At 37.9% G+C, this 26933-nt stretch overlaps 1 protein-coding gene across 2 annotated transcripts in view; it reads left to right on the forward strand.

Annotated features, from left to right (window-relative positions):
• LOC126248172 (DDB1- and CUL4-associated factor 7) overlaps positions 1-26596 on the forward strand; it is a 135072-nt gene extending 108476 nt beyond the window's left edge. For both annotated transcript variants that reach the window (XM_049948939.1, XM_049948940.1), the window contains exons 6-9: positions 11214-11337; positions 18162-18313; positions 23188-23305; positions 26016-26596. In XM_049948939.1, coding sequence (XP_049804896.1) covers positions 11214-11337; positions 18162-18313; positions 23188-23305; positions 26016-26191 — 570 coding nt within the window. In that variant the 3' untranslated portion in view covers positions 26192-26596. The remainder of the gene's footprint in view (positions 1-11213; positions 11338-18161; positions 18314-23187; positions 23306-26015) is intronic.
• The last annotated feature ends 337 nt before the right edge of the window (positions 26597-26933 follow it).

The following is a 26933-nucleotide window of genomic DNA, read 5'->3' on the forward strand; positions in this document are numbered from 1 at the left end:
TGTGACTTTGCGCAGAACAAGCACGAATTTCTGGCAGCTTTGATCTGTTATATCTCAGGCAGTATTTTGTAGTAAGAAACTGAATTTGTTGACCTCGTACAACTTTATGCTTTCTTAACCTATGATTAAAGTTCCAGTGGCCCAGGCACAAAATGTAAACACGATTTCCAGCCTTCGAGCCATTCCATGGTTCAACAAATCGGTCTGACGTTATACCAGTCACACACTTCCTTACGGACTGTAAGTACACCTGTAAGATCTAGCTGGTAAAATTTTGTGCAATATCTGATAAATAATCACAAGCTCATGTAATAATTATGTTAGAAATACCACAAAAGATTCGTTATCAGTCAATACAATATAATGTAAATCAGTACCATTTATCTCCAATTTCTGAACACACTCAAAATTCATTTTCTGAAAACACTCAAAATACACATAATCAGCACTCTTACAAAAAGCAACAACATAAATCAATAACCTTCAAGGGTGTGATATTGTTCAAAACATATGGATACATGTAATGGAACTTTGCATGTCATGGAGTCCAACTCTGTTTCACCATGTTTCTTATTTTTCATGCAAACTTTACCTGTCCTACGTACAACACGCCAGGCCTGTGCAGTTTACATGTCACCTGACTGATGTACTGCGGTCCCTTCCCATGAAGTTTGCATTTCGCCCAACCAGCATACCATGGGTCAGGCTCGTGATAATCACTTTTATCCCAAGTACCAGACCACGAGTCTCTCATGTGGTTGTAGGTTAAGGGGTTAAGAATAATGGTGAAAAGTATTTTATGATCCATTTCCAGCCAGAATACACAAAGGAAGCAGCTACTTGGGTAGCAGAGTACTTGAGGAATGCACATGAAGGTTGTTTAGGCTATTCAGTTGTTTGAGGTGATCTAATGAACACTTTCTAGTTGATATGCAGCAAGAGAACAGTGTTCAGAGTAAAGACACTTTGACTGTCGTAATTTCATCAGTAAACTGCCAAAATATTGGTAATAAAGTTCCCGAATTTACTGCCCTCCGGGAAAGTTCTCACGCTCAAATTATTCTTGGTGCCGAGAGCTGGCTGAAAGTGGAAAGCTTTGAGATATTTAGCGAATCATGGAATGTATATCAGAAAGACAGATAAGAGGCCATAGGAGGGGGAGTGTTCATTGTTGTAGACAAAAAAATTGTCTCTATTGAGTTCAAAGTTGAGTGTGACAGTGAAGTCACTTGGTTGCTTACATCAGGTGGTGGTGAAACCAGGTTAATTGTTGGATGTTTGTACTGGCCACCTGATTCTGCCGTGAAAGTTCTAGAGTCATTCAAAGAAAGTCTATGGTCAATAGTGCATACATCCCCAGATCATGCATTACTAGTTGGAGGTGACTTTAACCTGTCCAATATAGACTGGGATGTCTATGGATTTACTGTGGGAAGGGCGAGGGGGGGGTTACAGATAGACAGCCATGCGAAATACTTTTGAACATGTTTTCTGAAAATAGTCTTGAGCAGCTAGCTCGGCAGACCACACATAATGGAAATATCCTAGACCCTGTGGATACAAATAGGCCAGATCTTATCAATAATTTCAGTATAGAAACAGGATTTAGCGATCATCATGTCATTACCACAACTATGATTATGAAAGTTAATAAATCAGTCAAAAATGCTAGGTGAGTGTTTCTGCTAGACAGAGTAGGTAAGCAGTTATTAGCATCTCGCGTAGACAGTGAAATGGCATCGCTTAGTTCCAGTAAGATGGATGTAGACGAATTATGGGCAAAGTTTAAGCAGATTGTAAATCATGGCCTGGAGTGTTATGTGCCTAGTAAGTGGATAAAGATGGGAAAGACCCACCATGGTTTAATAACGAAATTCAGCACATGCTGAGGAAGCAAAGGCTGTTGCATTCTCGGTTCAAAAGGGAACTCACAGATGACAACAAGAGGAGGTTAGTAGAGATTTGTGCACCTGTGAAAAGATTTATGCATGAAGGATACAAAACTACCACTGTGACACCTTAGTAAAAGATCTGGCAGGGAACCCAAGAAAATTCTGGTCTTACGTAAATTCACTAAGTGGGTGTAAGGCTTCCATTCAGTCCCTTTTTCACCAGTCTGGTGTGGCAGTTCTACATCTACATCTACATGGTTACTCTGCAATTCACACTTAAGTGCCTGGCAGGGGGTTCATTGAACCATTTTCATACTACTTCTCTACCATTCCACTCTCAAATGGTGCGTTGGATAAAGGAACACCTAAATCTTTCCATTCGAGCTCTGATTTCTCATATTTTATTATGATGATCATTTCTCCCTACGTAGGTGGGTGTCAACAAAATATTTTCGCATTCGCAAGAGAAAGTTGGTGATTGAAATTTTGTAAATAGATCTTGCCGCAAAAAAAACTGCCTTTGATTCAGTTACTGCCACCCCAACTCGTGTATCATATCAGTGACACTCTCACCCCTATTGCACGATAACACAAAATGAGCTGCCCTTCTTTGCACTTTTTCAATGTCCTCTGTCAATCCTACCTGGTAAGGATCCCATACTGCAGGGGATGGACAAGTGTAATGTAGGCTGTCTCTTTAGTGGGTTTGTCACATCATCTTAGTGTTCTGCCAACAAAGCGCACCTTCGCCACAATATTATCTATTTGGTCTTTCCAATTTAAGTTGCTCATAATTGTAATTCCTAGGTATTTAGTCAAATTGACCTTTTCTTTGTTTAGTGCTAATTGCCACTTTTCACACCTTACAGAAATTCTCTCTAGATCATTTTGTAATTGGAATTAATAGTCTGATGATTTTACTAGACGGTAAATTACAGTGTCATCTGCAAACAATCTAAGGGGGCTGCTCAGATTATCACCTAGACCATTTATATAAATCAGGAACAGCAGAGGGCCTATGACACTACCTTGCAGAACGCCAGATATCACTTTTGTTCTACTCAGTGATTTACCGTCCATCACTATGAACTGTGACCTCTCTGAGAGGAAATCACAAATCCAGTCACATAACTGAGACGATACCCCATATGCGCGCAATTTGATTAATAGTCGCTTGTGAGGAACGGTATCAAAAGCCTTCTGGAAATCTTGGAATATGGAATTGATCTGAGATCCCTTGTTGACAGCACTCATTACTTCATGGGAATAAAGAGCTAGCTGTGTTGCACAAGATCAATATTTTCTGAATCTGCATTGGTTATGTATCTATAAGTAATTTTCTTCAAGGTGATTCATAATGTTCGAGTACAGTATATGCTCCAAAATCCTACTGCAAATTGAGGTCAGTGGTATGGGCCAGTAATTCAATGGGTTACTCGTATTTCCTTTCTTGAATATTGGTGTGACCTGTGCTTCTTTCCAGTCTTCAGGAACAAAGGTATGACAAATGTGAAACTTGGCATGTATAACCTAAGAACTCAAGGGTCTCAGATATAAAATTTCATTTATGTACCACTTTCCAATACTTGATAAATTAAGTGGAAAGTTCAGATTTTGTGAAAAGATCAAAAAATTGTGGTATTTCTGACCTGATTTTTGCAAAAAAGCTGTGTTCTATGAAACTTTACAAACTGGGCTCAATAGAAAGTCTGTGGTTTTAACCATACAAAAAAAGAATGTATTTGATTGACCAACATGGGCTAAGAGTGCTAGATAATATGAATCAAAGTTGGGCATGAAAATAGCGGCTAAATAGTGTAAACGACCGATTCTTATGTCTTGTAGAATAAACACACACTGAACATGAAACTCAATGTGCACAAGGCTGTGGAATATAAAATTTGATGCATGATTTTCCAATAATTCGCAAATTCATTGAAAAGGTAACTATTTTTGTGAAAAGGTGAAAATAGGATATATTTGACACTTCCGTTACAAGTACCGTTTTCTATTAAGGCTTCAGAATAAGTCTCATTGGAAACAATCGTGTTTTAAGCCCCCTGGGAACAGTGACTTTAATTTCCTACATGGTCTAACAATTCTACATAAAGTGAGGCAAACTAGTTAGAAAAATCACACTGTGATCAAGTTTCAGCTTTGGATTGTCATGTTTCATTGATTAAAGATGTGATAAACAGGAAAGTTTAGACACACAAGTGCCATTTACATTTCTCAAAATTTTCAACCCCCCTTTCTGCACTTCATTTTCTAGGAATTATTCTGGCACCTAACAAGCATCCTGTTTTTTGAGGCAATAAAAGGAATGAGTTGGTCCTTGACAATGCATAAATTTTATCAGTCAGTATTATTGCAGTGTTGAGAAGCTCAAAATCGAAGTTGATGTTACTTTTTTGCTTGCCGCCTATACGAGGTACTCTTAAGATTTGAGAATCAAAGATAAGGTACTTAGCAAATGGTTTTGTATGCAGACAGGTGTCGCCACAAGGGTTTTTAACCAAAATTAAGAAAACAAATTACAGGCTTGGGAACTTGCATGAAGAAACCCACCCATAGCTCGTATTTCAAAGCTATCAGACATGACCCTTATGGCAATGGAGTTGCCAGTTCATGTTCTTTAATCAGTAGTCTCATTATTAACATGGATCAATGTAACATAGTGAGATATTAATTGTCAGTTTAAAAATGAAAACCACATACAACTAAAAGTGGACAACAGGTTGCTGCTAAGTAGCCCATTGCCGTGGTACATTCCCTCATATTTGTCAGGCAATTTCAGGTGCTCTCAGTGCCTATTGGAGAAATGAATCTGATTTTGTAAGTTCTTGAAAACATTGTCATTCCAGCTGTGATTAGTATGAAATGAATTATGGAAAACAGATTTTCTAAAATCAAATATTGAGTGTGATCTGTTTTTTTTTTATTTTTTTTTTATTTTTTATTTTTACAAAAAGCAAGTTTTAACGGACATTGAAGACCTGAATGAGATTTTATATTGGAAACCTTATGTTGCTAAGAATGACTATACTTTCACTCTGCAGCAGTGTGTGTACTGATATGAAACTTCCTGGCAGATTAAAACTGTGCGCCAGACTGAGACTCAAAATTGAGATCTTCGTCTTTTTCAGGCAAAGTGCTGTACCAACTGAGCTGCCCAAGCACGACTCATGACCCATCTTCACAGCTTTACTTCTGCCGGTACCTCATCTCCTACCTTCCAAACTTCACAGATCATCTTGTGGGAAACTTGCAGGACTTGCTCTCCTGTTTGGGAATTAGAGGATGAAGTACTGGTGGAAGTAAAGTTGTGAGGTAGAGCCGTGACTAGTGCTTGGGTAGCTCAGTTGGTAGAGCACTTTCCCACAAAAGGCAAAGGTCCTGTTTTCAAGTCTCGGTCTGCCACACCGTTTAGTTGCCAGGAAGACTCTTGTGTTGCTAAGTTGTTGTTGTCCAAACTTTCACATTTATCATGCCTTTAATCAACGAGGTATAAGAAGCCAAAGCTTAAACTTTGTTCAGAGCATGATTTTTTCTGCTATGTTGCATCAATTTATGTAGCATTGTTAGTCCTAGTTGAAAATTAAATCCACTGTTCTCAGGGGGTTTAAAACACTTTTTTTTTTTTTTAATGAGACTGATTTTGATGGTTTAATAGATAATGGTATTGTAAAAGAAGTGGCGAATATGCCCTACTTTTACCAAAGATCATCAATCTTCACTGAATTTGCAGATTATTGGATAGTAGTAGGAGAATGAAATTTTGTATTCCACATCCTTGTGCTCCCGAGCTATTGCTCATTAAGTTTCATTTTCAGCACACATTTACTCTGAGATATGAGAAGCTGAAGTTGACATTTTTTTGTGCTTCGATTCTTATATCCAAGTTTAATTCAAATTATCAGCATTGTTAGCCTGTGTTGGATAATTAAATACACTTTTTTTGGTGATTAAAACGATGCTCTTTCAATTGAGACCAGTTTGTAAACGTTTTTGGAATTTAGTTTCTTGCAGAATCAGTTTGAAAGAACTACCTTTTGTATCTTTTTAGAAAATTTTTGAATTTGCACTTAATTTGTTCAGCATTGCAAAGTGGTGTGTAAATTAAACTTTGTATCTGAGAACCTTGTGGTGTTATGTTACTACATGCCAAGTTTCACATTTGTCATACCTTCAGTCCCTGAGATGTAAGATGCGAAAATTGGGAATTTTTTGGGTGCCGATTTTTTTTGAGGGGGGGGGGGGGCAAATTTGTTTAAAATTTTCTGGCTGAATATGGCTCATAAAATTCTTTTCATTATTATTCTTAAGAGAATGTATAAAGCTGTGCAAGATGTCTAAATTTAATTCATCTCAACAAAATATTGCCCGAGATAGAACAGCTCAAAGTCACTAGAAATTCATGCTCACTCTGCGCACATTCACACAGGGAGTCAAACAATATTGTTTCGACAAATGTTAAAACTTCACCAGGGTTCATCGGGGACATGTGTGAATGTTCATATAAAATGTCATTGAAGGTAGGTGCTGGTCGAGAAGGGAGGCCTACGTAAGTTGACATGGAATGACAACTATTGTTGTTTTAGTTTACTGAAAGCAAATATTTTACAAATTTTAGGCTTACTTATCCAACAGGAATTTTGCACAGGTATTGATGATTTTGGTATTGAGCTCACTGAACCCAACAAGTTAACCAGCGAGCTGTGATAAGTACATTAAACTCAGTAATTCTCCAAACACCTGGAGTCATTTGTCAGTAGGGCAGAATGTTTTAAATAAGTGTGAAGTGGTAAAACTGCTCTTTCTGTTCATGAGTTCTAGGTTGTTTATCCTCAGGTTACTGTGCTGTCACGTGATGAGATTCAGTGTAGCATATTACAAAATATCATGTATATATAAAATAGAGGGAAACATTCCATGTGGGAAAAATATATCTAAAAACAAAGATGATGTGATTTACCAAACGAAAGTGCTGGCAGGTTGATAGATACACAAACATACACACAAAATTCAAGCTTTCACAACCAACGGTTGCTTCATCAGGAAAGGGGGAAGGAGAGGGAAAGACTAAAGGATGTGGGTTTTAAGGGAGAGGGTAAGGAGTCATTCCAATCCCGGGAGCGGAAAGACTTAAAGGCAAAAAGCCTTTTGCCTTTACAAATGTCTGCTTGTGCTGTGTGTGTGTGTGTGTGTGTGTGTGTGCGCGCGCGAGTGTATACCTGTCCTTTTTTCCCCCTAAGGTAAGTCTTTCCGCTCCCGGGATTGGAATGACTCCTTACCCTCTCCCTTAAAACCCACATCCTTTCATCTTTCCCTCTCCTTCCCTCTTTCCTGATGAAGCATCTGTTGGTTGCGAAAGCTTGAATTTTGTATGTATGTTTGTGTATCTATCAACCTGCCAGTGCTTTCGTTTGGTAAGTCACATCATCTTTGTATAAGCCCACAGTTTATGATGAAATTTGATGGACAGGATAATTCCATGATACAGGAACAGTGCATTTTGATCCCCTACGGTTGAGACATATGATACTGTTCTGAAGCATAATATTCCCTAGCATTTTTTTTAAAATAATTTATTTACCTCAAACATTGGTTCAGACCTTAAATGAGTGACCTCACATCAGACTGCTTTGTGAAAGAGGCTTGTCCCTTATGAATTGCTCATAATTGCAATTTGTTTTGCTATTCATATTCATATACACATGCAGTGAGTGGCCCATTCTTAAAAAGTTGGTTATAATTCTCCTATCCTTCCCTAAGATTGTAACACCCATTGTTCGATAGAAACTGTCATTCCGAAGGTAGGAGAAGTGAATGGGTAACATAAATTTTGGGTAATCCCCTAAAAAAAAGGTGTTCATTTTGACCATTTGTTGTGATTTAGGATCTCCCCCCCCCTCCCCCCTCCCTCCAAATGTAACTGACAACAAGTATCTTCACAATTATTGTTAGACCTGACTCACTGTCACAGATGTTAAGTCACAATTTACCATCTAGTAGGTGCTGTTTTCAGTGCTGTATCTGTGACTATTAGCATTTTCTTCAGAAGAGATAAAATCAATACTCACCTTGACTACTTTAGAGGTTCAGTTTTATTTTAGAGTTATTAGAGTACGAAAAGCATTGAATTCTCCAGTATCTTTTTGAAGCTATGATATAACATCTCTTAACACAAAGTTAAAACTATACAGTAAGCTGATAAATCTGTGTAGGGCTTACTTGTTAAGGATATATTCCCTAGATGCTTGCTTGACTATTGATAGCACCGTAGCTTGTGCAGAATTGTATGTGATACCCAGAGCACTGAAGTAGAGCAGATTTGTTAGGCTGAAATTTGGTTTCTGCTGTGACACACTTAATATGGTTGAGACGTCCAGCTCACTGATACAGCAGAGAAAAGTCCATGACATCAAAATGGCCCATAAGAAGGAATATATCACATTGTTCTTCCCCGTAGAATCCATTGCATCATTGTCCAAGCAAGAAATCAGGATTAGCTTAGAGTAGGAGATAAGACACAATAGCTAGTGAAATTTTCCACTTAGTTGTTCGCTTCCAAGTTCATCAGAGAGTTGAGTTTGTTTCAACTTATCTTTGAAGGAGATGATATCCTCTGTCCCATGCTTTTCTTTTTATTGTGGCGAGAAAACCCGCTATTGAATACTGGAAATAGTATTCCACATTTTAGTTAACTGGTTCATTTGTTGACAAAATACTACCTGTAGAGTTCCGTAAGACCACTAGTCTACCTTTATCGGCATAGGTGTTATATATTTTGAAGTATTTGTGTTGTCAGGGCTGTTATCCAAATTACTTGTAAATGCAGTGGGAAAGGTGTTAATATACAACAGAGTAGGTAGATAGCCCTTTATTTCCCATATGACTGATCATCCAGCCACATAGATTTGTTCTTATTGTTCTGTGCTTCTGTATCATTATTTTATTTTAGAACTCATTCTGTGACATGACACACATAGGTATGTGCATGTGCTTCTAAATACAATCTCTTATGTGTTTTAACTATTTTAATCACATTCAGTTCATGTTTCGAAAACATTATGGTGATGTAGATGTTGACTGCCTCTGTGGCTTTACTTACTATACGATAGCTGAAATATGCATTTACTGGTTTCAGGTAAATTTATAAATAGTTTTAAAATGTCATAATTGATCATCACTTAAAAGAAAAAAGAAAAATAGTGGGATGGGAGGATGTTATCAAGATTTGAAGAAATGAAAAGAAAGTGTAACCAACATCTCAACAAAACTGAGTTGATTACATGTGGCAGTGTGGCAAACTATGTCAGTGCTTTTACAGTACAAAATGCGTCACCCAAATGGGAAATGTGCATCACAGCCGGGTACAACGATGTTGGATGAGATGTGTCAGTGTTGAGATAATTAAAGTAGTGGCATTGAAGGAATTTTTCACTCAAATTTGTTCACAGGGGTACTACTGTTAATTCTGCCTTTTGTCAAGACATTGAGACTTAGAGGGTTGCAGTCAGATGAAAGATGGGAGAAATGGTAAAATATGTGGCTGCTCTCTCGTGACAACACTTGATACTACACTTCATTTGCCATCTAGCAAGTGTTGGTGAGTAAAAATGTCAGTCATCCCACAAATTAATAACACCTGTGGCTGTAGGTACGGTACTTGATATACTAATTTTTTTCTAATAACTAATCACTTTATTATAAAACAAGATAATGGCTTGTGATTACTCTCAAAACTAATTACTCTAAAACCCCCAAAACAGTGTTACTGCATTCAAATAAATAAATAAACTGTATGAGTAAGATTCTAAAGCACAGCAACATTAGGCTTTCAAACATAGGAAATATCTTCAAGTCAAATACTGGAATATTTTAATTGCGGAGTGGAATACATGCACACGTGCCAAAACACACACACACACACACACACACACACACACACACACACACACACACACACACACACACACACACACTTACTTAACTTTAGCACTCATATAAAAAGAAAAAAAATCTATGAAATGTAGGAACGAAAATTAAAATAGTGTTCAGTTGCCAGAATAAGTTTTAATCATTAAAAATGCGGAACAAAAATTCGAGCATTGTTTTGTAGGGCAAGAATGGCAATAATTGTATGGATATAGTAAAACAGAGTGAAGAGTTGGAGAACTAAGAGATCTGATATCCTAAAAATTAATATATCTTAAACCATATTTCATAATAAAGTGATTGGTTAAAAGAAAGAAAATCATGACGTCATGACCATTATGCCTTTCAACCGTTTCCATAGTACGCAGGTGTTTGCTCAAATTTTCAGAAATTCAGAGTTAAAATATCAATGAGTGAGAAAAGTTAAGAGTATGTAAAGAATTAATCGTATTATATTAAGTAAAAAGTCTTGTACAGCCTTCTCCCGATTTCCATAGACGAGCGGCCAATGCACAGCTAAACACTTAGTTAGTTACACAAATACTTTAAGGGCCTTACAATTAATATCTTCACAGTTGGTCAGATTGTTTTAGAGCTTTGCCTTTACTAGCAATGCTTTTAGTATTTGTGATCTTACCTTGACTTTAAAGTGTTTGTGAACTCTGGAAATAACTATTGCACTATTGCCCATGAAATTTCAATAGGCCCTGAAATCCATATCCAACCCTTTATATGATTTCAGCCTGTCATCTGTTTGCTGAATGTAGGTCTACCCAAGTTGTTCTGGTGTTGACATTTTAACAACATTGATTTAGAATTATATTTTATCTGGTGCTAAGTTTCATTAGGGATGGGTCCCAGTCACATCTAGTACATAGAATGAGACCTAGATTAAATTAGTGTTTTATGGGATTGAGAAGGCAGGGAGAGTATGAGTGGTGTGAGGGGATTCTTTGGGCAAGATGAGTAATCAAACGTGGATAAATTAGAGATCCAAAATTAAATGTGCCATTGTCTACTTGGAAAGAAGAGAAGAAAGAAAGAATACCATACATATTCTCCGATGCCATGGTTTTTATACTTTTTGATCACACCCCTATTGAGTTTATAGATTGATAGAAAGTTAACAAAATTTCAGAGTTGAGGAACTGCTCAGGTGTTTTCAGACTTTCAATAATTTGGACTTATACTGAACAAACAAATTATCAACTCTCTTGTGAGTGTTTTAACTTTCATAATCTGTATCAAATATTTTTTTATTTTGTTCTTTATTTTGAAAAGTTCAAAGATTGTGATTGAAAAACATATTATGACTTTCATTACTCCGTACATGTCAGCATGCACAGAAAAATACATAACTGTTGCTTGTTTTTTTTTCAGGTTCTTGGGAGATCAAATTTAGTGACTGGTCATGTAAAGACCCAGCTAATTGCTCATGATAAAGAAGTATATGATATTGCTTTCAGTCGAGCTGGGGGTGGTAGAGATATGTTTGCTTCAGTTGGTAAGTCAGTAGAACTTAAATACTTGTTAAACGAAGACATTAAGATTAATGATTTTTAACATCATTAATATTGGGCTTTTGGTTAAAAGAAATAATGACACTATCATCATCCTCATTTTTCAGTTTTCGTTTTCACACCAATACCCCACATAATGCACAAAGTAAATTTATACATGTAAATCTCATACAGCAAGTTGAAATTTGTATGACCAGGAAATATAATGATAAAATTCTCCAACAATGTGCTTAATTAGTTACTTAAGGAGGTAAACTTCAAAGGTCATAAATGGCTCCTCCTCTGCTCCCTTAGAGATATATTTGATTTATTTTCAGCTTGTAACACACAATTTTCGATGCATGGGCAATGTCAACAAAGAAAAATTAATGTTATTTGTGCACACAAAAGTTGTTTACATTGTTCTACAATTATTAAATTAATACTGTAGGACAATATTCTGCTCCACAATGAAAAGTTGGTTTTGTATGCAATTTAGTACCACATTTGTTGCTAGGATAGGTCTATTGTTCACACAATTACTCTTGTTAGCTTCATGTTATAGGAGGATTTATGCATAAGCCACTGATGAAGTCTACTTTTTAAAGTAGATCCAGTCAACATCTTATGACCATTTGGTAGCAAATTATGACCAACAGCTTCTTCCGTATTGCCTCACAGTATATTTTTTCCTTGCTGACCTTTGTGTGCAAAAATTATTCCATCTACCAAGACAACAGTAAATTCCATGGTTATAACACCAGAAACAAAAACAATCTACATTTAGAAATGAAACATCTCACTCTGGTACAAAAAGGAGTTTACTACTCCAGCATTAAGCTGTTCAATGCTCTACCACTACATATCAAATGTGTTCATACAGAACTGCCAAAATTTAAACAAGTTCTCAAAGATTACCTGACAGAGAAATCTTATTATACTGTGGATGAATACCTGAAAGAAAATGTATACCATCACTAAACTTATTGTGTCTAGAAGTAGTTCAATTGATTTTATTGTGCATTTGGGCATTAGCACACTTTTTGTAACAACAGATTGGCTGTACATGTATTTACTCTTGTAGGCCTAATATCTGATTTAACTTTGTGCTCTTATCTTTAACCTTTATTTTAAACACCTTTTTCTGTCAAATGGTTGTTATGTTATCTAGCTGACATTGTATCTGTTACTGTATTTATAGTATGTCTTACTTAAACTATGTACAATTTGCCATTGAATTGCCCTTGTATTTATTGTAAGTTTAAATTGAAACCTGTACAATTTGACACGTTCCATATCCTTGTGATTGACTCACTAACTGGATCTACGGAACAAGAAATAAATAAATAAATAAATGGAAAACTTTTTTATGCCTTGTATCGTAATTGTGATTCTGCATATTCCTGTTTGTGACCTGTATGTCTTCCTCCATTATCACAATGTTTTGTAGAATATAAACATCACTGTTATTGCCTCTAATGGGTCAGTCGGGCCTGACTGACCATGGTGTCATTGATCAGATGTGGTATGAAGTGATGGGGGGTCAGTCAGATTGGCAGAATTGGTGCCGCTACTACTCAGCCAAGTAGCTTAGTTGGGGGCTGAGTACGCCCTCTTCCTGTGCTACCCACAAGGAAAGATCCCTGGCAGTACCAGGAATTGAACACAAGTTCTCCACATGACAGCCAGTCACACTGACCATTCGGCTATGGAGGTGGGCTATTGTAGTATATACAGCGTATAAATCGTGAAAATGTTAAAGCTAGTAAATAGGCTTTTACAAGATGTTTTTGTTTCACTTTCACTGCAATCCTCATAGGACTCTTCTGCCTTGTGAAAACACTTCTCATATTAGTTCACCAAGTGAGGTGACATGGTGGTTAGCACACTGGACTCACATTCGGGACGACGACGGTTCAAACCCACATCTGGCCATCCTGATTTAGTTTTGTTTAAATTCCGTAAATCGCTTCAGGCAAATATTGGGATGGTTCCCTCGAAAGGACACGGCCAATTTCCTTCCCCATCCTCCCCTAATGCGATGGGACCAATGACCTTGCTGTTTGGTCCCGTCCTCCAAATCAACCAACCAGCCAACCATATTAGTTAAACTGATCTCACCCCACATACTATTCCAGAAGACATGAAAAATATATACTAATCCAAAATATACTGTCATATGTCCTGATGTGAAATGTTGCCAAGTTCCTCTTTATGTATGTCCAAATTCTGCATATAATCAATAAACTGACCACATTTGATAGTGCCAATATCAGATGGTGCACATCGCAATTATTCTTGCTAGTATCAGAATAGCACATAATAATTCATCTAAACATTTTAAGGGCTTGGAAGTGACATTCACATAGTTGTGTAGCATATGCTGAAAATAAGTCTTTAGTAGGAGTTATTTGTTTCAGAATACTAAAGTATCTTTAACTACAGATTTAGTTGTCTCACAAGTGAAAATTTTCAAACATGATTTCATCTATTAGTATGACATCTGTCAATGAACACTCCTTAACTCTCAGATTATCTCACAACAGTGACCATCTTCTGAAAGAATAACTTCTTTTTAAGATGTAAGATTTCTCAGGAATTTGGAGAAATGCTGCTATTTATTCAGACAACAGATGACTGTAAATTTTTACTAAAAATTCAATTGTTGGCATTCATCTTGGGGCTTGACGTCATGCATAATGCACTGGATGAATATGAGGGAGGAAAGGGGTTTGGTTCAAAACCTCATCTACCCACTCTGAGCCAGGTTTTCTGTGTTTTCCATGATTCACTGTTCAAGGTCAATGTAGAGTTCTTTCCATGTCGTTGCCCATCTATAGCTTTGTCGTTAGTGATGTGAGCATGAGTGGGACATTAAATCTTCTTTTCTGAAGAATCCGTCATGGGCAACACAAATAATGTTAAAGAGTCTTAAAAAAGATTACTAACAAAACAAAGGAACGCTCTTTCTTTAATCTGATGAATAATAATATAAAATTGACAAGTAAAAATCACTTTATTGTAGTTTAGAAATGAACAAGTTGATCACGCAAAATGAAAATGCTAATTTCATTGAGACTGTCTTGAAGCAAAGTTCAAGTACAATTTCAGTTTTTCTGTCGATGCATGGAGTTAAACTTCCACAAAAGGTTTAAGTTCTTCTGTCTGGACATGCAATTAAATTTCCCTGAACAGTCTTCAATCAGTGGACTACAGGAATAATTTGAGCCAAGTTTTATGACATCCATAACCATGAAGACAGATTTGTCTTCCAACCAGGATGTTGTCGGTGGCAGAGACACTGGCGTCAGCATAGGCTGGATATCCAATCTGGAGTCCGGGCTCAGTCAACTGCTGATGGGAAGCCATGCGCTGGCCTGAATACTGTCTGACTGCAGGATATCTTGCGATCTATTTTCAATCATGTGTGTTGCAAAAGCAAGTAAGTTCCTGTAGCACTTGGTAGGGCCACTTAGTGGAAAACCAGAAAATCCACTTTCAGTGAAAAGGTGTTGCCTGGTAATCGGGCAACCCCCGATGCTAGGACGTATGATTTATTATTGACCTTGCAGGTAAACCATGACATATCGTGTTCCATTGTCTGAGTGAGTGAGGCAGTGGCACTGTTCAGTGGAAACAACCACTGAGCAGGGATTGGTTTATAGTAGAATTCATTGATAGCTGAAATTAACTGCTCTGTTAAGGTGTATTACCATAATTCATATTTAAACTTTGTAAACTGCAGAAGACAATCATAGAAATCTACAGTATGTAGAGCTGAGGTGTGTTGTGAATTTACTAGCGAAGCCCCTTTAGAAGTTGACCATCCCTCCTGTACTGAGTTACAAAGAGACTTTAATAGTGATTCTGTGTGTAATCTGTGGCAGTTTCATTTTGTTAGCTGAACTATGATGCACAGTACCCACATCAAAACCAGAAACACTTTGTGTGAGTGAGTGATTCTGATTTTTTAGCCGGTTCCTAGTAAAATTGCATCTATGAAATAGCTGTCCACTAATGGCAGTGTCAAATGGACTTGTTGCCAGACTAGTTAGAAACACTATTTCCTACCACCAGGATAGGTTCTAAGAATAGACAGTCTACAAATATGAAACTTCCTGGCAGATTAAAACTGTGTGCCCGACCAAGACTCGAACTTGGGACCGTTGCCTTTCGTGGGCAAGTGCTCTACCAACTGAGCTACTGAAGCACGACTCACGCCCGGCCCTCACAGCTTTACTTCTGCCAGTATCTCGTCTCCTAACTTCCAAACTTAACAGAAGCTCTCGTGCGAACCTTGCAGAACTAGCACTCCTGAAAAAAAGGATACTGCGGAGACAGGGTTGTTCCTGGAGAGCAATTCCCTCATTATTCTTGGCGAGAAAAGTTTATTTAGCTGAGCTGGATATATTGCATACTGCAATATAAATCATTTTGTGAATGTGCATCATGGCACAACAAGTTTTCTATCTGAGCTGTACATTTCTGGCTGAGAGCATCCCACAGTGGCTGTGACACTGCTTCAAACAATGTGCTGCAGAAACTTTTGTAACACATTGATTAAAAACATTTTCGTCCCAGCATTCTAGACACACATACCTTTCAAAAAATGCAATATAAATTTAATTTTTGGCCATTTTGAATGAGGACCTGGCCTTAAAGGAAAAAATTACATGAAAATTAACAACAACCAAACAAATTTGATTTTGTTCCATGCCAAATGAAGTGGGACAGAATGTCAATATGGTCCTGTAACGCAAACTTCCAAAAGTCCTTGTTTTCCAGCTGTATTTTATGAAACTTTTCCACCTAAAACTTGTCATAACAAAATGACAAGGAAAGTAAAATGAACCATTAAAGGCACAAAAACGACTAGTGCAAGGAAAATGCAGGTACACTGAACTGAATTATGGAAAGGCAAAGATAATATTTTTACTGAACATTTTCAGCGTTATAAAATGATGTAAAGACAGCAAAACCAATGTCAAACTGTAGGTTAATTTTAAAATGTCATAGACACTGTGGTCCATTTTTATGTCGTATGAGTCCCATCCTGGTCTCACCCTTTCAATTTGATGCCACTTTGGTACCTTGCATGTCATTTTTTCATCTTTTTTATTCACGCAGCTTTTCATTTGGCCTCATGAGGTTTAGTGGACCCAATTCTGGACCATTTTGCCACAAGGAAATTCTGAGGTGGTTACCATAAACAGAACTCGGGGACATCTGCACCTCAAGTCAGTAAAGGTAACCCCTAGACCATGGAGATGACAGTCCATTGTTAAATCCAATACCGAGCAAAGTTGAAAACTGATAAGATATTGAATTTGTGTTTGAGAGGACAGTGACTCAAAATCCCATCTGGCCATCTTGATTTAGGTTTTCTTTATTTTCCCTAAATCAGGATGGACCCTTCGAAAGTGCACAGCTGATTTTCTTCCCCATTCCAAGCTTGAGTCCCATCTCTTATGACTTCTTGACGAGGAAATTAAACCTTATTTGTCCTTCCTTGAATTAGCTCATAGTGTCTGTAGCCTTTAAACTTCTACTATTGAACTTGAAGATCATTCTATTGTAAATCGTGCTCAAATATCACATTGCTTCAGTGATGTTTTATAGATGTAGTGTCACTGTAGCAAATTAACAATATTATGAAGTAAATCCCATTGGACTTGACTCAAAAGTTTGAGTACAAAATTTAGAAACATTTTATACTGAACTTCAGAAATATATACTCATTAAAAAAGTTTGTAGCCACTGGGGTCATCAAATCAGTAAAATAATAGGTCATCCACTAGTTATAATAAATAGCGCTGGTTTTTTGAACTAAGAAATTTCCCACATTTATTGAAATATGCAGAAGTAAAACTTGAAGAGGGAGCCAAGAGAAGATATGGGATGTCATCTCTCTCTCTCTCTCTCTCTCTCTCTCTCTCTCTCACTCTCACTCTCTCCCTCCCTCCCTCCCTCCCCCCCCCCCCCCCTTCCACCTCCTCATCCCTACCGAGCGAGGTGGCGCAGTGGTTAGCACACTGGACTTGCATTCGGGAGGACGACGGTTCAATCCCGTCTCCAGCCATCCTGATTTAGGTTTTCCGTGATTTCCCTAAATCGTTTCAGGCAAATGCCGGGATGGTTCCTTTGAAAGGGCACAGCCAATTTCCTTCCCCATCCTTCCCTAACCCGAGCTTGCGCTCCGTCTCTAATGACCTCGTTGTCGATGGGACGTTAAACAACACTAACTTAACCTAACCCCTAACCTCCCCTTCCCCCTCCCCCTCCCCTTCCCCCTGACTCACTCTCCAGGTGTAGGTTTCTAGGGTATTTCGTGGTGCATGGCCATTATCACATCAGTGCCGTGTCAAATTTGAATGTATGTGAATCTCAGGCTGTTCCAATACTGCCCCATAGGTGTAAACACACTCAGTTGCTTCTCAGCTCACCTACAGGCAGTTGCAGTTAGTATAGGCTATGCACAGGGTGGCCTAATCACGTGCATTCTCTGCATGCATGAGGCGCATATCCATCCCAGTGTGCATGTGTTCTTCCTGTGCAGTAGCATCGTGTAGGCTACGGCCTGACAGCTGGCTATTTCCCTACCTGTGCCTGGCGCCCACCCCTGTCCACCTACCTGCCAGCTGGTACGTGAGCTGAAACAGCTTGGTCTCTCTGATGACTGATTTCATGTTCAGTACAGCATTAAATTTCAGCCAAAACAAAATACAAGTAATATATATTCATAAGATCCCTTGCATTGATTTCCTTAAAGGAACAGAAATATTTTGTTGTGCATAACATGAAATGTCACTAACATGAATATATGTTTCAGGGGCTGACGGTTCTGTGAGGATGTTCGATTTGCGTCATTTAGAACATTCTACCATAATATATGAAGATCCTCAACATACACCACTCCTTCGCCTGGCATGGAACAAACAGGATCCCAATTACTTAGCAACAGTTGCAATGGATGCCTGTGAGGTATTTTTTCTGGTAGACAACTATAAGAAATCTTGAACTGTTTATTTGTGCGTATACAGAAAAAAATAGTGCAATATATCATTCTTCAACTAATTTTATGCCTTTGGCTGCCTTTCGCAAGCATCAATTTGGTTATTTGAGTAGTCTGAATATGTCATGTAAAGCATCTCAAATCATTACGCCACCACCAGTCTTTCAAAGTTCTCAAGTTTACTCTGCACTAGCAAGTGAAAGATGTCATCTAGAAATTAACCTGTGTGTGGTCTTCATGTTGTGGAAGACTTTGAGTTTTGTGGAGGATGTAAGTAATGTATGTGGAAGACGTAAGTAATGACAGAATGAAGCTTTAGTTTGATAGTGAAGAATACTTAGATATTGCAGGTAGAATACAGTAACCTATACTTTGGCATCTTAATCTTGATTGGGGTCTGATGTGCCAACAAATGAGATTCCATCAAATGCCTCAGGTGGTATTAAAAGTTCTCTACTGCCTCTTAACACTTTTTGGACATCAACCATACTGGTACGGTGGTAGTCATATTGTCGTGCCAGCCCACAACCATAGAGATACACCTGGCTTTTGTATCATGCTGTATATGACACTTTATCGGGTGATTGCTCCCTTCAGTGACTGCCATCTGTTGCGAATGTGTGGAACTACTTGCATTTTCGGGAGACCTTGTATATATTCGATCTATGGGAACTACATTGGTGCTGGCACTTGTGTATTCGTATTTGGTGAGAATGATGTTTGATGTTCGAGTGAAAATAAAATTAGAGAAGTACTTGTATATGAAGACGGAGCTGCAGAATCTCTTAGTGATTTTGAAGATGGACAAAAATTGCGAAATATTACCAAGAGAAAGTGAAGATGTATGGAGTGACATTGAAATTATTATACTTGACAGGCAGTTGATTTGATACACTGCCAGTGAAACTAACAGCTTTCACAAAGTAGTGACTGAACAGTGTCAATGCCCTACCAGGGAAGTACAATAGACAGATAAAAGTGTAGATGAGATGTATAAGTTTTTAACAATCTGCATGCAGATGCCTTATGAAAAAAAAGAATAGATTTACAGACTAAACACCCTTATTTTCGAAATTAATGCTTAGAAACAGATTTCTGACAGTTCTTTGAATTTTATGTTTTAGTGATGCAGGCAGGCATTTTGGGAGTTGCTGAGAGAACAAAAAGGCTTTATAAAATAAAGTATACTGTGAATTTTTGAAAAAGTGAAATTAAAGTCAGTTCTAAATTCATGCAGAGATTTGTGCATTGATGAGTCTCTAATGTTGTGGAAAGTTTGAAAACAAATCTATCAGTATATACCAAGCAAAAGGACGCATTTAGAATAAAACTGTTTATAATGTGCAATGTTGAAACTAGATTTATTTTAGGCATTAGCATGTACACAGGTAGAGGAACAGAAATGGAAGTTAATTGTGGCCTTTGTGTTTCTGGCCCTGTTGTAACCACTTTGTTGAAGCCATGCTTCAACATACGTATTACTATTTTTTTGTGATTATTGATATGCAAGCGCTAATGTGTTTGTCTTTCTATACAAGAATAGAACTGATGCCTGTGTGACAGTTAGGCCAAAAATACAAGAATAGAACTGATGCCTTTGTGACAGTTAGGCCAAAAAGGAAAGGGGTGCCAACAGATTTGCCTTCAAAACTAAAGGAAGGCCAAATTACATCAAGCCGTACTTATTGTATGTGGACAGGAAAGTTTATGGACAAGGGAGAAGTGCATGTGTTTTCACCAATTCACACAGACATGGTTGTTGATACAGGAAGAGCAACAACAGAGAAACAGTAAAGAAAAATCAAGAAACACAGTACTGTATACATTGAGGTGATGGTGTAGTGCAGCAGCTTGATGTGGCATAGACTTGGCAAGTCGTCGGAAGTCCCCTGCAGAAATGTCGAGCCATGCTGCCTCTACTGTCTGTAATTGTGGAGGTGTTACCAGTACAGGATTTTGTGTACGAACTGACCTCTCGGTTACGTCCCCTAAATGTTTGATGGGTTCCATTTCAGATGATCTGGGTGGCTAGATCATTTGCTCAAATTATCCAGAATGTTCAAACCGATCATGGACAATTGTGGGCTGGTGATATGGCACATTGTCAATCCATGAATGGCTGCAAATGGTGTCCAAGTAGCTGAAAATAACCAGGACCCAGTTCATGCCGGGTTAACTCAGCCATTGTTGGCAACTTGGGTCCAGGGCTTTGTGGGGTCTGCACCACACTTGAACCCTACCATCGACTCTGTAGCAACTGAAATCAGGACCCATCTGACTAGGCCTCAGTTTTCTAGTTGTCTAGGGTCCAACTGATATAGTCACAAGCCCAGGAGAGACACTGCAGGTGACGTCATGCTGTTAGCAAAGACACTTGCGGCAGTTGTGTGCTGCCTTAGCCCATTAAGGCCAAATTTCGGCACACTTCCGTAATGGATTCAGTTGTCATATGTCCCACATTGATTGCTTCTGTTATTTCGTTCAGCGTCTGTTAGCACTGACAACTCTGCGCAAATGCTACTGCTCTTGATCATTAAATGAAGGCCTGTACGTTGCCCTTGGTGGGAGGTAATGGCTGAGATGTGGTATTCTTGGCACACTTTTGACACGGAGGATCTCAGAATATTAAATTTCCTAACGATTTCTGAAATGGAATGTCCACTGCGTCTAGCTCCAACTACTATTCAATGTTCAAAGTCCGTTAATTCCCATCGTGTGCCCATAATCGTGTTGGAAACCTTCTCACATGAATCAACTGAATGCAAATGTCAGCTCTGCCGATGCACTGCCCTTTTATACCTTAAGTACGCAGTAGTGCCACCATCTGTATATGTGGATACCACTGTCTGGTGACTTTTGTCACCTCAGTGTGTAGCCAGAAGATGGGAGCAATGGATAAAACTGTCATGCAGATTCACTCTAGTGAGTGCACATCAAAGTCAGTCAAGTGATATAGAAAGTTTTTATTTCACCTCTTGGACTTGTCTGTACTGAACACGTACGTTCTTTACCAAATGAAAGCTGGTAAAAAACCACAAGTACTAGACTTTCGCTTGGAGCTCATGAAACAGTTGCTAGAGAGATACAGCATTCCCACAGAATCTGCAAAGGGAGGAAGACCAACGCCGCATGAGACACCACTCCATATCCCCGGTACCCCACAATGTGTATAAAAACATAGTCATCAAAGGGTCGATATTGCAACGCTATGAAGACGGCATGCAACTAATTTGAAATTGGCGTGAAGTGGACTGCATGCTTAGATACATATACTATACATAGGAGTAAGGTGATCTATATTCTAATTATGAGGAAAGTTTATGTAGTGAGTTTTTCATTCAGAATCTCTGTTTGAATGTCAGTTGTTCGTGAGATGATCAGATAATGCCTTGTGTGAGGAGCAAAGATGTGTACTTTCACAGGTTGGAATTTGACTGTGAGAGGATCATGGCCTATCGAGACTGCAGTTTATTGTTCAGCAATATTGCAACTCAGGTTGGTCGGGGTTCCGTGACTGCTGTGCAAATATGGAATTTATAAGTTTAGGAAGGCCGTAATCAGCACTGTGCAGGATCTCAATGGCACTCGCCCAGCTAATGCCCTAGAGCATCCTTACATTGTTCTTTTGGGTATGCAGAGGAATAATGTACCTTGAATCAGGAAATGGGCTCCTTTGCAGCAAGACAAGCATCCACACAGGTGATGTGATGACATCTGGAGCATCTTGGACTGTCAGCATGGCAGCCTTTTGCAGCTTCCCTTGACTTTTCCAGAAAGAGAATGCCATTGTGGTGTGGCCTACAACACTGGGCACAGGAGTGGCACCACATTGTCTGTTCAGAAAAGTCCCAGATGTGCATATAGTATCATAATGGCTGTATTCGTGTGAGTGTGTGTGTGTGTGTGTGTGTGTGTGTGTGTGTGTGTGTAGGTTGTGTGGAGAACAAACCTTGACAAAATTATGGCAGACAGGCACAAGAAAGACTACTAAACACACAAGCTTTTGCCCAGAAGACCTACTTCTAAAATAAAAACACACACACACACAAAACCACGACCACACACACACACACACACACACACACACACACACACAAAACGACCACTGCCTCTGGCCACAGGCAGCCAGATACAAGTTGTTGTTGTTTGTGTTGTGTGTGTGTGTGTGTGTGTGTGTGTGAGAGAGAGAGAGAGAGAGAGAGAGAGAGAGAGAGAGAGAGAGAGAGAGAGAGAGAGCTGCATGTTTTCGAAAAAGGCTTTCTGGCCGAAAGCTTAAATGTTCAGTAGTCTTTTTGTTGTGCCTGTCTGTGACTCAACATTTCCACTGTATGGTGAGTAGCAATATATCCTTTTCATAACATTGTCATTATTCCATCCTGGGTTTTCCATTGCCTGATTAAACCATGACAAATTGTTTTTGTCATTGTCATATAGGCCCCACACTTTTCATTATGATTTGGGGTGCCGTTCAGTACAAAACATCATCACCTCTGGTCAGCACAGCTATGGATAGCATCAATTTCTTTAGTAGGTCTGTTAATATGTATTTCATTACTACTTCAAGTATTCCCCTCTCTTGTGTTGTTTAGGTCAGAAAAAATGGTCTGAAAGGCATATCACCTGCATTATATTTATTATTATTATTATTATTGTTGTTGTTGTTTATATGCTTTTAAGGTACTAAATAGTGTGACTATTAGTAGATCTCTACATTGTGTTGTTCAAACAAATAAGTGGGTTGATGACAAATTTGCTTTACATATCTGAGATGTCCATACCTGACTCCTTCTTTCAGATATTTATGTATGTATAACAACTACTGATAAATTCTTATGTTTGGCAGGTGATTATTTTAGATGTCAGAGTTCCGTGTACACCTGTTGCAAGACTAAATAACCATAGAGCGTGTGTCAATGGAATTGCGTGGGCACCACATTCATCATGCCACATATGTACAGCAGGTAATAGAAAAGAATCACTGTACGGAGGCTTATTCATTCTACTGTCTTCAGTGCTTTTAAACAAATTAGTGCTTTAATAGTAAGCACCCGCCTACTTTAAAACTGCTATATATCTCCTGTTTGTTGAAAAATTATGTGTTTGAAAGTCCATTAATGAATCAAAATTTATGATGCAGGGTAATTGTAACTATTTCTGGCTATTAGTTGTTCTAAGAAAAAGTGAAGAACTTCGGATTGAAATTCTGAGTGGTAAAATGTGTGACTGGTTTGTAGATTTCTGTATTCTCATTTCCCTGCAGGGAAGCAAGTTGAAAATTGTCTAATGCTGCATAACATTTGTCTGACTGTTTATGGCAGAACAGTGGCAAAAAGGAAAGGATTGTTGGGAAGTGTGATAAGGAGCAAAAAAAAAGGATAACATCAGAGACAAATGAGCAAAGAGTTTCTGACACATAAGAAGGGGGGGGGGGGGGACAAGAGAATGGAAACTAACTTAGTGAACAGCAAGCAGAGGAGGGAAAGGGGCATTGAAATGAGAAAAATTGTTAAGAAATACCAAATTACTTTAAAATACACGTAGGTGAATGCAAATACAGTGTTTGAGAGATGGAGGAAGTCTAAAGGCAGCAATACACAGGTATGCAATGTAAAAGATTGATTGAGGAGTAGAGATGGGATTTAAAGGGAGCAGAATCAGTCAAATAAGTAGTAGTGCAGCTTTGTGCATGGGGATTTGCAAAACCATAGTGTGTGTGCTGTATTTTGCCCATTCCAATGGCAGCTGGTATTGGGGTGTGTAATCCAAGTGACATCTGATATAAACCAACTTTTAAAATACCTGTATAATGATGAGCACCATGCTCTGTGGACTGGTTAGTTGGATTTACACTTGGCTACTGTTTGATGCTAGTGGGCAGTGGCATGTTCTCATGCTCCCACAGAATGATGCATAATGCTTTCAGCAAAGCTTATCAAACCAGTTTGCAACATTCTATGTGGAAGACCACATGGTTTAATGGCTGAAGTGAAACATCTGTAGTTCTGTGTGTGGTGGTAGAGATAACTCATTGCCATAGCTGAACTTGGCTAGCAACATTATACAGGTAAAAAAGTGTAGACCTCCATTACTTACTTGAAATTATGTGGTACATTGGGATCAGGGACTCAAAATAATTTATAACACACACACACAATCATAATCATGTGTAAATCTACATGAATGTATAAAATGATTATTATTGTTAGGTTTTTGTTGTCTTGCCTGTAAATTCCAGAGACAAGATTCTTCATCCTTAGTCTTCTCTAGTTTTGAACATGCTATCTGTTATTCATACTCATTTCTCTTCCTCTTTGTCACCAGAAAACTCCCTGTCCTCCTCATTTTTTGTGTTGGTCTGCATTGCTTCAGAACTTTGTATCTACCATAGATTACTTTTGTGGTTGCAGTTTTTTGTATGTAGTATATGGCTTTTACTTGTGGATTAATATTGTCCTCCAGTATCTGTCTGTTTACTATTTCATTGTGTTTATATTTAATTTGTTATGTCACACAGTGGGTCCTACTTGCTAAGGGTCTTGGTATATCACCCCCCCCCCCCTCCCCCCCCCCCCCCATCATTTTAATCTTTATTTTCTCTTTGAGGCCAGAAGATGAAACTAATGACATAGAAAACTTTAGATTTGATTTAAAGTGCATTAGTGAGAGTTCTTTGAAAGTTAACTATGGATTCTACTGTGTTTACAGAACGCACCTAGTCTGTTTCCTGAAATTCATACTGGAAACTGAATGTATGTTGGTGGTACATCAGCCATTCAGTAATGACAAAAGTTTTTTTTTCCTTCAGAAGTGTTTTTTGGGGTTATTTTAACATTCTACAGAGTCAGAGCTAGATATTTTCATCTTCAGGAACCTCGACAGGACATAAGTCAGCCAAAATCTTCAAAATGTGTTCCCTAATATAAATCCAGGTCATACACTCCTGAGCTACATTTACAATGTTTGGAAGTGCATATTGTAATTGTATAACCCATGTTTATATGATACAGCACAATTTTTACAGTTCATTCATGTGTTCTTAAAGGCACTGCAAGATGAAGCTGTTTAGCTTTAAAATCAGGAACCAATAATACTGACACCAATAAATACTGCTGAAGGAAAAGGAAGGTGGAAAATGTTTTGTGCATGTATTATCATTTATTGTCATGGAGGGTAATGTTTTTAGTTGTCACCCAAGTGTTGGGTATGGCATTCATTAAGAAGGAATACTTTTATTGACTGCAACTATTAGCGTTATGTTGTGCTTTGTTTTTCATTTCTCTAACCTACAAGATTTGGTCAATAATCATTTGAGATCTAATGTGTCATTTAGAGAAGGGCTGCATTTTTTGAAAGATGAGTACAGCTTTCAGAAATAGTACAGTGAAAAATCATTGATAAGAAATGGTTTACTAAATTACAAATAACAACAGTGTCTAACATTGTATCATTGAAGTAGAGAATTAGCAGCTTTAGGCCATGACTAGGATTAACAAACTCAAAGTAGTCAATAATTGCTTACAAGAATTACTTCAATTCCTGAAATGTATATCTTGTTGAGTATTCGTTTAAAAATGAAAATAACCTACAAAAATGTGTATTGTTGTCCTACCCCATACTGAAAATTAACTAAGTGGTTATTATAACACAAATTAGACAGTATTGTAATTTCAGGTGATGACCATCAAGCTCTCATATGGGACATTCAACAAATGCCACGAGCAATAGAGGATCCAATTCTAGCATACACAGCAGCAGAAGGTGAAATCAACCAGATTCAATGGGGTGCTACACAGCCGGATTGGATTGCGATATGTTACAATCGTGCACTGGAAATATTAAGAGTTTGACTTTTTGCTTCAGCCAAAATTTCTTTTTCCATAAAATTTATCGTGTAGAAGTTTTTGTAATTTTAAGTACAATACTTTGTGTATGTATGTATGTACGTATGTATGATGTCTTTTTAGGTAAGAGTATTAAACACAGTGAAATTGCAGTTTGTTGCGAATTGAGTATATTGCTTATTTTTTGTATTTAATGAATTTTATTAGAGAATATTACCCATGGTAGTAGTACATTCCTGTGATTCTTTTGATATCATTGGAGACAGTGTTAGCATTACTGAGGCAGACTACTTAAAAAAATTTGTACCCAAAAGGGAAGAGGTTTTTTTCCCCATGAGCGTCTTCGTACACTGATATAGTTTTGAAAACTGATGTAAAGAATAATGTAATTAAAATATTTATGAATCAAAATGAGGTTTTTTTTTCCATCTTGACACTTCAACATAAAGATATATGTCTAAGTGTGTTTGTAACTAAATATACATGATCATTACTATTTCAGTCTCATTTACTAGATGATTGTCTTAAGTTGAAAACAGCTCCTTGATATTCAATTAGTGATAGTGCTTGGAAAATAATTATAGTAAAAACGTTACTTTGAAAGACACTACTACTTTAAAACAATTTCAGTTAATCTTAACACAACTGCAGAAGAGTGGTCAAAACTTGAACATAAATTGGTTGACATTTTATGTTAATGTGAAACACACACATTCTAAATGGAAGAAATCTATTATCAGTTTCGTAA

This window comes from Schistocerca nitens, chromosome 3 (genome assembly GCF_023898315.1).
Source record: "Schistocerca nitens isolate TAMUIC-IGC-003100 chromosome 3, iqSchNite1.1, whole genome shotgun sequence".
Classification (NCBI taxonomy): domain Eukaryota; kingdom Metazoa; phylum Arthropoda; class Insecta; order Orthoptera; family Acrididae; genus Schistocerca; species Schistocerca nitens.